Source organism: Chelmon rostratus, chromosome 3, assembly GCF_017976325.1.
Source record: "Chelmon rostratus isolate fCheRos1 chromosome 3, fCheRos1.pri, whole genome shotgun sequence".
NCBI lineage: Eukaryota > Metazoa > Chordata > Actinopteri > Chaetodontiformes > Chaetodontidae > Chelmon > Chelmon rostratus.
Genome location: NC_055660.1, coordinates 30,246,218 through 30,261,787, shown reverse-complemented (window position 1 = coordinate 30,261,787; position 15,570 = coordinate 30,246,218). Strand labels below are relative to the sequence as shown.

Sequence of the window (15,570 nt, the reverse complement as noted above, 5' to 3'; positions counted from 1 at the left end):
TAGATAGATAGATAGATAGATAGATAGATAGATAGATAGATAGATAGATAGATAGATACTTTATTTATCTCCAAGGAGAAATTTGCAGTTCCAGCAGCTCAAAAAGGTGGACACACAAGGGCATGCAAAATAAGAACAGGAACTACTTTCAAGTAATGTGCAACTTACAAGTGATGAACAACTTTCAAATACAGATCAATCTTCAAGTAAGGCACAACTTTCAAGTAAGAGGCAAAATCCAATACAAAATACAAGATACCAATATAAGAAAAAGTAGTGAAGTAAAAAATAAAGAACTAAGCTATACAGGATAAACATCTGAACTAAACATTCGAGCAGTTAAATATGTGCGCAGTAGTGCAGTTGTGCAAAGTAGCAGTGTGCAATAGTCGGTTTGAGTCCATCATATGGATGTGTGTGTGATGGAGTCCAGCATTTAGATGTGTGTGTGATGGAGTCCAGCATATGGATGTGTGTGCGATAAAGTGCGTGTGTCCATGTGTGGTGTAGGTGTGCAGCGGGTTCGGAGTTGTTGTGATGGTTATTGTTTTTGTCGCCCTCCCCGAGAGGTGTTGAAGAGCCATACAGCGTGGGGGAGGAACAATCTTTTTAGTCTGTCCATAGAGCAGGACAATGACAGCAGTCTGTCACTGAAGCTGCTCCTCTGCCTGGAGATGGTGCTGTGCAGTGGATGATCAGGATTGTCTATTATTATGTCCCTGAGAAGCAGTGGCTAGATGGTGTTAAAGGCACTGGAGAAGTCCAGGAATTTAATCCTCACAGCACCACTGCCTCTGTCCAGGTGAGAGAGAGATCGGTGTAGCAGGAAGATGATGGCATCCTCCACTCCCGTCTTCGCCCGGTAAGCAAACTGCAGAGGGTCAAGAGCGTGGTGGATCTGTGGCCTCAGGTGATGGAGCAGCAGCCGTTCCATGGTCTTCATCACGTGTGACATCAGGGTGACTGGCTGAAGTCATTCAGCTCACCAGGATGTGGTTTCTTAGGGACTGGAATGATGCAGGATGTCTTCCACAGCTGGGGAACCCTCCACCGTCCCAGGCTCAGATTGAATATGCGCTGAAGGGGGTGTCCCAGCTCCCTCGCACAGGCCTTCAGGCTTCGGCTTTGGTGGGGCGCAGCCTCTTCAGCTCATGACAGACCTGAGCTGCTGTGATTGTCCTGGGTGGTGTGAGGGGAGGAGGGGAGATGTCCTCATCTGTGTTGGTGATGGCTTGCGGGAGTAGGAGGGTGGGGCTGCTGTGCTCAGAGGTGTGAATGGGTTGGGGTGATCAAATCTATTGAAGAAGTGGTTGAGCTGATTTGCCCTCCCCACATCCCCCTCAATGTGGGCACCCTTCTTGGAGCTGCAGCCAGTGATTGTCTTCATTCCCTCCCACACCTCCCTCATGTTGTTGTTCTGCATCCTTGCTTCTAATTTCCTTCCGTAATGCTCCTTCGCCTCTCTGAGCTGGACTCTGAGTTCCTTCTGTACTCTCTTGATTTCCAGTGTATTACCATCTTTGAAGGCTTTCTTCTTCTGGTTCAGAAGTCCTTTGATGTCACTGGTAATCCAGGGCTTGTTGTTGGCAAAGCAGCGTACAGTTTTTACTGGAACAACAGTGTCCATACAGAAGTTAATATAATCTGTGGTGCAGTCAACCATCTCCTCCATGTTCTCGTTGTGAGACCCCTGCAGCGCTTCCCAGTCTGTGGTCTCAAAGCAGTCTTTCAGAGCCTGCGCAGCTTCAGGAGACCACTTCCTGAATGAGCGTGTTGTTGTTGGTAGTCTCCTCACTCTTGGTGTGTAGTGAGGTTTGAGCAGGACCAGATTGTGATCAGCTTTCCCCAGTGCTGGCAGGGGGGTGGCTCTGTATGCGTTCTTCACGTTTGCATACATCAGATCTTTAGTCCTCTTCCCCCTGGTGTTACAGTCCACATACTGGTGAAAAGCAGCCAGTGTATTGTCCAAAGTGACATGGTTAAAGTCCCCAGAGATTAGCACAAGGGCCTCAGGATGCTGTGTTTGAAGTTGGGCCACAGCGCTGTGGATGACGTCACACGCAGCCTCCGCGTCGGCGCGCGGTGGAATGTAAACAATAAGAACAATGGCGTGGCTGAACTCCCTGGGCAAGTAATAGGGACGTAAACTTACAGCCATGAGTTCAATATCCCTGCAGCAGCTGGAGATTTTAATGTTCACATGCCCAGGATTGCACCACCGTTTGTTTACATACAGTGCGAGTCCTCCTCCTTTGCGCTTCCCACAGGCTCTTGTGTCTCTGTCCGCTCTGACTGTGCTGAAGTCCAGTAGCTCCATGTTAGCATCTGGGATGCTAGCTGTTAGCCACGTCTCAGTAAGACACAGTAAACTGCACTCCCTGAAGGTCTTTAGGTTCTTCGTCAGCGCAGCCGGCTCGTCGATCTTATTCGGTAAAGAGTTCACGTTTCCCATGATCATTGAAGGCACCGTAGGCTTGAATCTCCACCTCTTTGCTAGCCACTTAGCTTTAAGCATAGCGCCGGCTCTGCAGCCCCGGTACGGCTTCCTTACGTCCACAGGTAAACACGGGACCACACCGAAGCGAGACTCTGTTCTCAGGGCGATTAAAAAGTTCCTCGAATAAACGAGTGTCGGCGTTGAAGTTGTAGAGTCCATATCCATAGGATAGAGAAGTACTTTCCAAGAAACCCAGAAAGAGGAAGAAAATAAAAACAAAAGAGTGCGAAGATCACACGGAGCTGCTAGAGAGGCTGCCACTCGCGTCGGCGCCGGAAACACAAAGAGTTATGCACTTTGGCTTACTTATGGTCATTATTCTAATTTTGTAATGATCTTAGGCAGTTGTCTTTCTACACTTTGTTACACATATCTGAATTCTTGCAGTTGATGCATTGTTGATGACAACTGCATGCTGTTTATTCTTAAACCTACTTCAGAGTAAAGAGAGAACCATAAGAGCAAGTCCTATGTGGCTGTACCATCCTTTTTGCACCATAGACAAAAGAAGACACATCCACCACAAGTCCACCGATAAATAATCATTGTTGCATTTACAAGTAAAAAAAAAAAAAAGAAAAACACCATTTCTTGCCATCTAAAGTTTAGATGAAGCAAAGTACTAAAAACAACCGCAGAATTTTACTGTTTTATGTAAAATGCCATTGTGGCTTATTATGGCTGATCATAAGATTGGTTCTTATGAAGACTCTGAAGACTCTCCTTCCTGTCAGACACTATTCTCTCCTTGTCCTGTTTGGGTGTGGCAGTGACTTGGGAGATTGAGTTGGTGGGTGAGAGAGGCCCAACAGTCTCAACCTGACCTAGATAATGGCCCTCCTGTCTATGATTGCTCCATCTACATCCAGGGAAATGCCTCACATTGCCCTCCCGCTGGTCTGCTGCATCCATTGCTATCCCCAGTCGTCCTTGCTCTCATATCGCACTTGACTTGGCCACGGGCCTCCCTTCTCCACAAGGTAACACAGTTATCCTAACAATAGTGCACCGTTTGTCCGAGGTGGTTCACTTTATAGCTCTTTCCAAGCTCCCCTTAGCCAGATACTACTGACCTCCTTGTAACACATGTATTCAGACTTCATGGCATTCCCTCAGCTATTGTCTCGGACAGACAGATGTCCAGAATTCATTTCCCTAGAGAGGGGATAGTTTTGTCGAACCTTGGGGTCTACTGTCAGTCAATAATCTGGTTTCCATCCTCAGATGAGAGGCTGGGGAGACAGAGCAAGCCAAGACTCAGGAACAGCTTTATTGTGTGTCACAGCCAGAATTCCCTTCTCCTGGATTCTCCATTTCATCGATGCATCTCTGCCACTGCTGCAAACTCTGGTGGGAGACTCAAGCTGATGTACTAAGAACTGCTTATAGTAATAAAAGCTGAGCCAACCACCACCAGACCCCAGCACCCACATATGAACCAGGCTGGAGAGTTTGGCTATCTTCCAAGAACATTCTTCTTTAGGCTGACTTGCTTTATTGGGATCCACCTGTACTCCATGTGTCTCAGCTCAAACCAGTTTCTTCTAGTCCTCTTTTCCCTCCCTCCGACACTCCTCCTCCCACCCAGCTTGCCGATGATGTTCTGCATTCACAGTCAGACAAATTCTGGATGTATGCCAATGGGGCAGAGGACTGCAACGCCCGGTCGACTGGGAAGGATATGGCCTGGACAACAACTCAACATAATAAAAACCAACTATCTTACAAATCTCATCTGACATACTCATCTCTCCGCCCTGATGCACATTCACCTGTCAAAGATGACCACAGAGACATTTGTCCCAATTCCAGCTCTTAACCTGTGGGTGGTGACAACTAACTAGAGGCTCAACCAGGGACTGGGAAGTGCATTTTTACCATCTACCATGCAGGGAACTGAAGCAGAGGACAGTGAGGGAAACATAAAGGGGGACAGTGATGAAGATTGTGTTTTTTGTGTGAGAACTACACACCATCTTCTGTCAGTCACTGGAGTACCTGACTAAAAAAAATAAGTGCATCTCTATTTATCGGGACAATCTATAAACTGAGAAGGGAGAGAGAAAAAGACTTGCTCGTTATACAGTTGCATGATAACACTGGAGAGATTTTATTGCTCAGTATTCAGTTTTGATGTCCAATGTCTTTGAAATCCTACATCTGCATATTGCACTGTTTGACATATTGTGTCCCCACATTAACTACTAACCCTATTTAATCTTCAAATGTTTCTGCTGTCAATGATAAAACAATGATTTGGTGGATGTGCTTCATATTAAATGGGTTTTAAAGTAAAGTATTTTAATGAAGCCACCTCAGATATGTTGACAATACTAAGCATGATTGTTAAAAAGATAATACAACAATCTTTGGTTATGATTAATGCGAGAACAACAAAGAAAACATTTCAGCCTTGGATCTTAATCAGAACAGTTGCGTTTCAGCAACTGGATTTTAGGTTTCATTTTGAGCAAAAAGATGGACCAACACACCAATGAATTTGCGAAGCAGCCTTTTACTGCATGGGCAAATCTCAAAATTCCAGTTTAAAGGTATGATTCTGGCTTCAAGTTATGCGCTTGTGGTAGAACCACAGTGGTTCAGACCAATCAGCATCATATGAGGAACTATTGGAATTTACTGGTGTGGTTTATTGTTGTTCAAAAACACCAATGCTTGCTACTTTTGAGGTTAGCGTGGATCAGGGGTGGGGGCCCTTTTTCCATTTAAATTATTAGAACAACCTTTGAGGGTCATACTTAGCAATGCTCCCAGAAATTTTTTATAGGGCTGGCACACACAGGAAGTCACAGGTGATTGAGCAGCACCTGAGAAGTATATTATGCAAATGCAATTTGGGGGGTTCACTAGCCAATTGTATCAGGGTGCTGGCTGAAGCTTGAGGTTCAGCTCTGAGAGGTCCACTATGAAATTAGACAGATACTTGCTGTCACTTAGCTCCATGACCAGTTTTCCCCTCATCTCTTTGAATTATTACAGACAAGCAGACATTATAGAAGAATTTCACTTTGCTGGCAGCAACAAGGCACTCCTTCACAAATTCTACTTCTGGATGAGTTTACAGCTTCTTAGCTACTAGCTCATCACAAAACTTACCTGCATAGCATAGCATTGTCTCTGTCAGAATGTGGTCTTGTGGTCAGCTGCTTGTTGGGCATCCAAACTCAACTGAAGAGCGTTAACTTTATCCAAGCACATTTGTCCTTGCAACTCATCCAGTTTAGACTGTTTGTAGTTGTAGTGATTGTTGAGCTTTGCCTTTTTCAACACTGCTAGCACATCCACAGAAATTGACATGGGCAAATTGGCTTGTCTGTTACGTCAACAAAAAAACAAAAACAAAAAAAGTTTGTCTGTTTCCCTTGGGAAGCGTGGCACTCCACATATATTTGTGTTTTGTTGACAGGCGCCATTATGCATTGACATGATATCAGCTACGATGTATGTATTGCGATTGTATTTATGAATTGCCTCACAGGCCAGATCAACCAGTCTCACAGGCCATATACGGCCCAGAGACTGAAGGGTCCCCACCCCTAGTGCAGATGTTGCTATAGCATCAGTTATATCAGAACTAAAGAGTATTTCATCATTGGAAGAAGAGCAAAGAATGGTGCTGAAGGCTTTAGGCAATGGAAAAGATGTTTTTGCTCTTCTCCTGACTGGTTTCGGCAAAAGTCCTACAATGTCATATGGTTCATTGAACTGATTGATTGTAGTTACAGCTTGATAGATGGTGATAGTCAGATGGTCTATTCAATCACCTGCAAAGTATTTTTTGAGAGAGCCTGCTCTTTTCCAAACAGTGTTGAGGAACAACTTCCCAGATGGCTCTTTGTTGTTAGCCAGTGGCTGCCCCTCAAATATTGTAAAAGAAAATGAGGTTAAACAAAAATCATTATCTTGCTGCCTCACAAGGGAAGTCCACTTAAAGACAGACAGACACATAGCTAGGCAGGTACCTTTAAAGTTCGGTCTTATCCTGGCATCATATCCAGATGTCCTCCCCATGAGTTTATCCAGAAAATCAGAGGGAGACATTGGGACCTGCCGTATCCTCGCAGCATTGTCCACCTCCTTACACTGACCCACACTGTCATGGAAACAAAACACAGATAACACAAGTAATCATTTGTGACATTTCATAGCAGGATGTGTATTTTGCTACTCCTCTTGTCAACTGATGTAAAGCATCATAGTAAGTCAAGGTATTGACTGTTCATGACAGCTCTGACCTTTACTTCATTCATAAACACCCTGAGGATAAAACCTGCAAAATACAAGCTTTGAATATGAAATTTCCAACCAAGTAGTTCAACTTTTTTATTTTGACACACAAAATTGTAGTAGCGAACCGTCTTCACAGTGCAGACCTTTGATGGAATGAGGAAAATCATTGAGGACCAGTGGTGCAACATCCAATTTGATGTAACCCTCTTCTGTCACAGTATAATAAAATTCTCCATTAAATACATTCTGTTAGTTGTGACACAGGAGGATGTGGTGTTGGGATTTAAATTGTGTGAATTAGAACACTGAAAGGAAATTAATGAAAGGGGATAGTTTTGTCTTTTGTTTTCCATCCCCCATCACATCAAGTCATTGTTAACCATGGCAGGATAAACACAGCCTAGGACAGGGGTTCTCAAACTTATAACTCAGAAGTCCACATTTGATTTTTATTCAAGGTCAGAGGTCTGGAATGATTGGCAATGACAAAACGTCATCAAATGCTAACAAAAAACAGAGGCAGACAAAGCTCATACAGTTAGTCCATATTTATTTCTCACTCATGCTCTTACAACTACATTTAGTTGTACAAACTGTGTACTAGAGCAAACAAGACACATTATTTATCTACACTGTAGGAGCTCCTAGCAAATTATCCCGTATAATGTTAATGTGTGAACATTAAGAGCAACAACACACAACACTCTCTCCAGCAGTTAATGTCCAATGTGAGTAGTCTCCCAAAAAACATGAAAAATCCATTATGATAAGTAAATGCTTAACTAGAAAGGGCTTTCAGACCTCCACCAAAGAGGCAGTCAGTGTTCAATACAAAACCCACAGTTCAGCTAATAATGAATGAGTCCTTATCTGTACAAAAACTCTTCTGAATCCCAGGAAGCAAAACAAAAATACTCAGCTTGACATTCAATACAATAGCTGACCACCAAAAACCAACCAAAGTGGCATCTAACAGACAAGCTGTAGACAACTACAGAATTACCTCGTGTAGTCCGGACAGTGCGCTGCTGTCAGCACCTCCCAACCCCAATTTGTGCTACCACAAAATTTTCGGTAGCCCCACCTACAAACATAAATACTCTCACTGTGGTCACAGTGTTGCAGTGTTGCTTCATCAGCGTGTGAGTGTGTATCAGACCCTTGGTTATGGAATCATTATGTTTGTTACTTAGAGTCATCGTTGCCAATAAAGTTACGCTGTCATTTTGTACAGACATGTCACAGGGCACCACAAGTTGAGGAAGAAGAGGGGTAAGCATGGAGGTATCTGTGCCAGCTATTTAAACCATCCATCCATCCATCCATCCATTTTCTTCCGCTTATCCGGGGCCAGGTCGCGGGGGCAGCAGTCTAAGCAGAGATGCCCAGACTTCCCTCTCCCCAGACACTTCCTCCAGCTCTTCCGGGGGGACCCCGAGGCATTCCCAGGCCAGCAGAGCGACATAGTATCTCCAGCGTGAGATACTATGTCTGATACTAGTGTCTCCAGCGTGGGCCCACGTCGCTCGTTCGGGCGACGTGGGCCCGCCAGGTCGTCAGGTAGCCGCCAGGTAGTCTTCCTTGCTTTTAAATCTGTCATTAGGGGCTGTGAACCCCCCCCCCCCCCCCCCCCTTCTTCTTGCAGATGTACACTCCCTGGATAATAAAATAGACCACATATGTCTTTTGAGGTCTGCCTAGCATGAGAGAATGCTGTGTTTTTGTATTTGCTGAAACACGGCTTAATGACAACATTAACATTAAGCCATTAATGGCTTGGCCTTTCAACTAGACTGGCTACAACATGCAACCGAGCGGGCAGGGCCTTGGTTAAGGGAGGGAAAACTCGCAGTGTTGCAGTCTGTGTCTGTGTCCTGATGCTGTGGCGGTCTGCAAACACTGTTAACCACTGGAGGAGTTTATGTTCGTCAACCTTTCTATCTGCCTAGGGAATTTACAGCTATTCTGCTGGCCGCTGTTTACATTCACTCCAGTCCCGACAGCGATGACAGAAATGAGCCATTCTGCAAACTTTATCAGGTCATCAGTGAGCTACAGACAGACCACCCAGATGGATATCTCATGTTAGCTGGGGATTTCAACCACACAGACCTCAAGACTGTCCTTCCAAAAATACTCCAGCATGTTGATTTTCTAACAAGGGGAAATAATACAAAAGAACTGGTTTACACAACCCACAAAGAAGTATACAAGGCTTCACCTCTGCCCTACCTTGGCCTCTCTGACCACATCACTGTCATGCTAAAACCAGCACACAGGCCACTCATTAAAGTCACCAAACCTGTTCAAAATGACGTACGTGTGCTGACATAGGGCGCCACCTCTACACTGCAGGACTGCTTTGACACCACAGACTGGGACATGTTTAAGCAGGCAACCACTTACAACAAACACACCAACATTTAGAAATGTACAGAGACTATCATTGCCTACATCACCAAATGATGATGATGTGACTCACACCAAAACTATGACCACCTGGGCTAACCATAAGCTATGGCTGACAGGGAAGGTCCACAGGCTGCTGAAGGCCTGTTCTGTTAGTTACATCAGTACACAAAAAAGATAACCTGCCATTTCAGAGACAGCAAAGACAAGTGTGCAAGGTATTCAGACCATTACAGACTACAAACTCTCATCACAGACCTGTGACAACAACATCTGTCTGCTGAACAATCTCAACAACTTCTTCACACGCTTTGATGCACAAAACAACACACCTGCACAAAAGACTATGCCCTCCTGATGATTTGGCTGTGTGCCTGTCCCCAGCCAGCATTAAGAACTCACTCTCCAAGATCAACGCATGCAAGGCTGCTGGTCCAGAAAATATCCCTGGTCATGTGTTAAAAGAATGTGGAGCTCTAAGATATCGTTCCAGATATCTTCAACACCTCTCTGAGCCAGGCTGTTGTCACCACATGCTTTAAAGCCACCACCATCATACCTGTGCCAAAGTCTGGATCCTCCTTCAATGACTACCTGTTGCACTGACCTCCACCATCAAGAAATGCTTTGAAAGGAAAGTCATGCAGCAAATACGTCCATTTTACTTCCCAGGACCCATTTCAGTTAGCATAGCAGACCAACCGGTCCACCAATGATGCAGTGTCCTCTGCTCCCCACTCAGCCCTCACCCACCTGGACACAAGAGGATTATGTGAGAATGCTGTTCATAGACTTCAATTCAGCATTCAACACCATCATCCCTTTGCAGTCAATATGGAAACTAGACCGGCCGGGCCTGAGCACCTCTCTCTGTAATTGATTGCTGGATTTTCTCAATGAGACATCACAAGTAGTATGGGTCAGCCACAGCACATTGAGCACCATCACAGTGAGCACAGGGCCCCCCCAATGATGTCAGTCTCGTGCTCTTGACACTATTGAGCCATGACTAAGTTCAAAACTACAGCACCAATCATTTCATAAAATTTGCAGATGACATGACTGCGTGTGTGTTTACCACTATGACAATGGCAGTGAGTTATTTTTGGAAATGTTCCTTCCTGCCCCAACTGACTGTTACTGATGTCCAGAGAACCCATACCCAGCAAACCCCACCGACCAGCAACGGTTCTGTTGTGAAGAAGGTGAGCAGTATCAAATTTCTTGGTGTGCACATCACCAAGGACCTCTCCTGGACAGACAACACAACATCACTGGCCAGCGGTGCCTCTACTACCTCTGCAAATTAAAGAGAGCAAGAGCCCTGGCACCCATCGTGTGCTATTTCTACTAAGGCACCATTGAAAGTATCTTGGCCAGCTGCATCACTTTTTTGGTATGGGAGCTGTACTGCCTGCAACCGCAAAACTGTGCAGCGCATAGTTAATGCAGCTCAAAAGATCATTGGTCTACTATTCAAAAAATTGTCACCCATTCAAAAAATTTGACAAATGACAATGACAAAAGAAAGCCAAAACATTTGAGTAGCTGACATCGTACACCAAAAAAGAATGGGAAAACATTCAATTCAAATTAGTTCTATTTATAAAGTGCAAATCACAACATTCCACTTTCAGGGAGAGGAAAAGCCATACCTTCTTACCAGCGTTGTAAGTCAGGGCAGTGGCACGGAAATGGTTGGCCTGGGACTGGGATTGGGTGGAAGCCCAAAGGAGGGCAGCTCAAGCCTTCTTCCAAGTCTGCCAGGCACAGACAGAACCGGAGCCAGGGCAGAATGTAGGCAGTTGGCATGACAAAAGGTACTCCAAGAAACCAGCCAACTAGTCTATTTGAAGATTTGCAACTTTCACCAGGGACGACTGAGAACAAGCAGTGTGTGAGGGAAATCAATTACAAGGAAGCAGATTTTGTCCCTGAGAGGTGCAGAAATAAAGGGAACCATTTTTTCACTGAACCAGGCAAGAAGCTGACCATTGAGAGAGCTGACCTTGGTGGGAGTATCCAGGGGGACAGTTACAATACCCAACTGAGCACCTGAGTAGCTGTCATTTGATCTATAGAGCTCTCATTGTCACTGGAATCAATGAGCAAAGGCAGGGTGAAGGACTGGCCTCTTCACACAAGGGTGCCATTTAGGAGAGCCATTGGGCGGGGGAGATGAACAGGTAGTAAGGCTCAGTAGAAAATCTCTCACTACTGCTAATCCTCCTTCTTTTACTGGGCACAGGGAACAGAAGGAGAGGCAATGACCAACGTGACCACAATACATGCAACTCTTGGTGTTGAGATGGTGCTGTCTTTTTTTTAGAAGTGAGACAGGCCCAGCCAAACTGCAACGGTTCAGGCTCTGGAACAGACTTGGGTGGAGGGATGGTCGGAAATGGTCGGGTTTCCATTTAGCTCTGAGTCTTGGCCCTGTTCAGACCAAAGATTTGTGGCAAGATGAGTTGAAATTTGCAACTACTCGCAATGTGCCAGTCTGGAACGTTCTGAAAACCTGTCTGTTCACACCCATGCAACTAGACAAGACCATGTATCATTTTTATATCTCTGTACTTTAATTCTAACTGCCAGCTTCTCAGGCTTTTTTTGTGATAGTGAGTTACTTCAGTTGCATCTCCAGTATCGATGAAACAGCATCTTTTCTTCATTCGATTTCTTCTTATATTGGCTGGTGCTGTTTGAGTGAATAAGTGAAAGTAGCTTGTGTCTCCCGTCAGCATTCCAGCCAAGCTATTGTTTTTTAAATTTTGTTTTTAGAAAGGTTAAGAATACAGATTTAATGGGAAATATTTTAATCAGGGGACAGGGAGGGTAGAAAAGGTCTGCCCAGGGGGTTTATGCAAATGCATGGCGTGAACCTAAAATCTCTCTTGTCAATTTCTTCTGTCTATTCCTGGAGCAGTTCTGTCATTCAGAGGAATTGGTGTCACTTTGACCAGCTGACAGTTTTTAACTGACATGACCAGCTGACTTCTAAGCAAGCTGATTGGCTGTTGAAACAGGTGATGTAAAGTCTAACCACTGGCAACTTAAAAAGCTGAATCATCCGGCTTGAGTCGAGCTAAGACAGTCCAGTTTACACTGATGCAACTTTTCCCTGCAATGTTCTACCAGTGATGTAATGGTGTTGTCTCATCGCGAATTTTTGGTCAGAACTGGGCTTCAGGTGTTCTGATGTCCTGATAAGTGTTTCTTGTAAAAGGCCAAAGAACTTTGGACTCTTAACTGTGAGCTAACTCCCAGAATGTTAAGAAGAACGTTAGAGCTAGGATTAGGGTTAAAGGTTGCCTGTTCATTCCTCTGGTCGTAGTTTCCAAATTCTGAAACTACATTGTGTGTTTGCCTGTTGGGGCAGAAAGGAACATTTCCAAAAATAACTCTCCCTGCCATTGTCATACTGGTAAACACACACACAGACATACAAAGAGACACCCTATTCAGTCCAGGCAAGTGTTGTTTCAGGATCATCAACTGTTACTTTGGCATTTGGAAGTAGCTACCATTCAGCAGGGAGGAAACTTGTACAATCCTGAGAATAGGAATAAAGGTGTTTATCATTAGTTTGATTAGTCAGTTAACCTCTTCTAAACATGCATTCACATTGGCAGTGACAGCAAGAGAGAAAGAGACCGGTACTCATTAATTTCCAATGAGCTCTGGGAGATGACGAGCAACAGAGAGCAGAGCGACAGCTGGAGAAGAGATCTTAGCAACATGGAGACAGAAGAAAGTCAACACAGTTCAGCAGTAAGCACAGGAGTAGATGTGTAGTGATGGCCAATAAAAAAGTCAATATGTAATTCTAATCATCTGCTAAATAAACATCTTTTGACTTTCTATCCTGTTCCTTTTTGGTTCTTCCCAGACAAGAACAGAAGCAGAATCTGGTAAAACTAGAACAGCTTTTGCGCAGAAAGGAGTTTAGATTCAATGAGAAAAGGCTTGCCCCGAAGCCATTCTTGAGGCACGTCAATTACACAGGTAAGCTGAAGCTCCTAATTCAAAATTTAGAAGTACTGGAATCTGCTGCCACTAGAGTTCAGAGAGTATAAAAGTGGCAGTTCAGATTTTTGATCCTTGGAAACAAGCCCAATGCAGAGGGTCAGTGAATATGTAGCTCTTTACCCCAACACTGAGCCTGCTCGAAAATGACAGATATGTATGTGCTGCATAATGATGTCAGAGTCTCACACCAGCAATGGAAGGCTATGGAGCAGTTAATGCCAATTCATTTTAGTACATTTGAGGTTTGTCTTCTTACCATAAGAGGATGTTAAAGAAGCAATAAAGAATGAAGATACAAGTAAACAGCAGCACTGTTTACTATGAGCCACGTCCTAAATAAATACATGACCCACAACTTACTGTCAAAATCATCACAATCATTGAGCTTGCAAAGTTTCCAGCAAATAGCCAAACATTAACAGGTGTACTAAATTTAATGGTAAACCTGTAAAAACTCTGGAAGTCCACCATTCAGAACACCACAGTAGAACTTTGTCTCTGATCCTACTTATTAAGTGGTTGGGCCCAGAGTCAGCGCCTTGTGCTCAGAGAATTAAGGCAGTCTGCAACCATCTGTTGGGTTGAAAATGATCTGGTCCTGACAAGAAAGTTATGGTTCTCCTGAGGCAATATGAAAGGTTGTTGCATAATGAAAGTAGAGAATCTCCCAAAACCAAGCAACAAAGACCATGTCCAATTCCATGAACTGGGAGATTTGCAGCTTGAAGTGGAGATTGCAAAGATAGATGGGTACTGACTAAATTACAACTACTTCTCACTACTCTGATGCCATCTTTCTACCCCCCAAGAAAGATGGCATCACTAACACCTGAGGCAGATAGCTGAACAGATGCCTACCCTGAACCAAGACCCACAAATCCTTCTTTTCATCTGGCATAACCTTGTGAGAGTTCAGAAGGTTAAGGAGAAACTTGGCTTCAAGAACATTCCAAGGGCCATTCCCCACCGGTTAAATGTCTCAGCAATGGCAGACAAAAAACAGTTAGCACCATCTTTTCAGGATATGATGTTTTTCAAAAGATAAAGAAATACCTCAGCAAAGACTCCATCAATAGCTGGGTTGCCCCATTGCAAATAATAGACACTACAATAGCAGGCAAATTTCTTTGGTGTATGCTGGACAAGAAAGGTGACATGGGAGCACAAATTCTTGAATTTATGCAGAAGATGCTGCATAATAACCATGCAGAGCTGACACCACCAATCAAAAAAGAAACGAAAGATGATAACTTGCAATTTTTGGTTTCTACCACCCACAAAAACCTAAGCAGATATGTATGGTATTTGACTAAGTACATCAGTGCTCAGTTTGAATGAGTTTCACAGAACACTATGCTCCTTGAAGACTGGACCTTAACAACCACCTTTAAGGATTCCTCCTCCATTTCAGAAAGGAAGCTGCTGCCACAACAGACAAACAATAAATCTTTTACTGTTTTGGAGAGGAGGAGAGAGATGTCTTGTGACTTCTCTGGTCAGAGCACAACGACCTCAGCGAAGATGTCGTTGACTGCCACCTTTCCAGCTATGCTAATCAATGAGGCCATTGAAAAGGGAAAGACAGCACAGGAAACAGAAAGGTGGAATGGAATTGCTGTAAAGTACTTCACAGAGAGGGATTTTTACGTCAGTGATGCCATGGCATCTTTTTCAATTGAATTTGAAGCCACTGATTTCCTGTAAAAAGCTCAAGAAATACTTGCTCAATCCAGCATTCATCCTGACCTGACTGCATCCAACAGACTGGAGTTGATGAACGCCTCCCCTGATTAAGATCTGTTAAAGACTTTGATCAGACAAGATACCAGTTCAGTGTAGCTTGGGAGTTTGCTGGAATGTCAGTTTCGACACATCCACATTCCAAGTTCCACAGAATCAGAAGCCCTTCACACATTGTGGAGTGTTTTCAGCTATCAATGCCCTTTAGGAATTTTGGTCCTTGTGACAATAAAAGGAAGACATGTGCCACACACATGTATCAGTCTCCATACGTTAAGACACAAACCTCTGTGTGTTCTCAGATGAGTCTGTCAAAGCTATACCTGCTATAACTGCTGAAGGTCACCCACAAGAGCAATCATAGTGAAGTTGGTTTTGTTCTAGGTAAGGCCAAGCTAGCTCCTGCAGCAAAGCCTACTGTTCCAGATTTGAATTCTGTGCTGTAGTATTTGCTGTGGAAATGTCTAAGATCGTTGTGCAAAAACCTGACATGAACAGAGTCACCTTCTGCACTGACTGCAAAGTCATATTAGCAAATATTCATGAAAAAGACAGACAACTTTATGTGTGTGTAAACAATCACTTTTTAGAGAATAAAAGTCTTCTCAGCCAAAGCAGTATGTTTCCACTGAACACAATCCCAC

At 44.1% G+C, this 15,570-nt stretch overlaps 1 protein-coding gene across 1 annotated transcript in view; it reads right to left on the bottom strand.

Moving 5' to 3' along the window:
• glra3 (glycine receptor, alpha 3) overlaps positions 1-10,969 on the bottom strand; it is a 47,143-nt gene extending 36,174 nt beyond the window's left edge. Inside the window, exons 1-3 of the mRNA XM_041934425.1 lie at positions 10,821-10,969; positions 9,860-9,910; positions 6,481-6,611 (exon numbers count right to left, since the gene is read on the bottom strand). Coding sequence (XP_041790359.1) covers positions 6,481-6,611; positions 9,860-9,910; positions 10,821-10,969 — 331 coding nt within the window. The remainder of the gene's footprint in view (positions 1-6,480; positions 6,612-9,859; positions 9,911-10,820) is intronic.
• Positions 10,970-15,570: the final 4,601 nt, after the last annotated feature.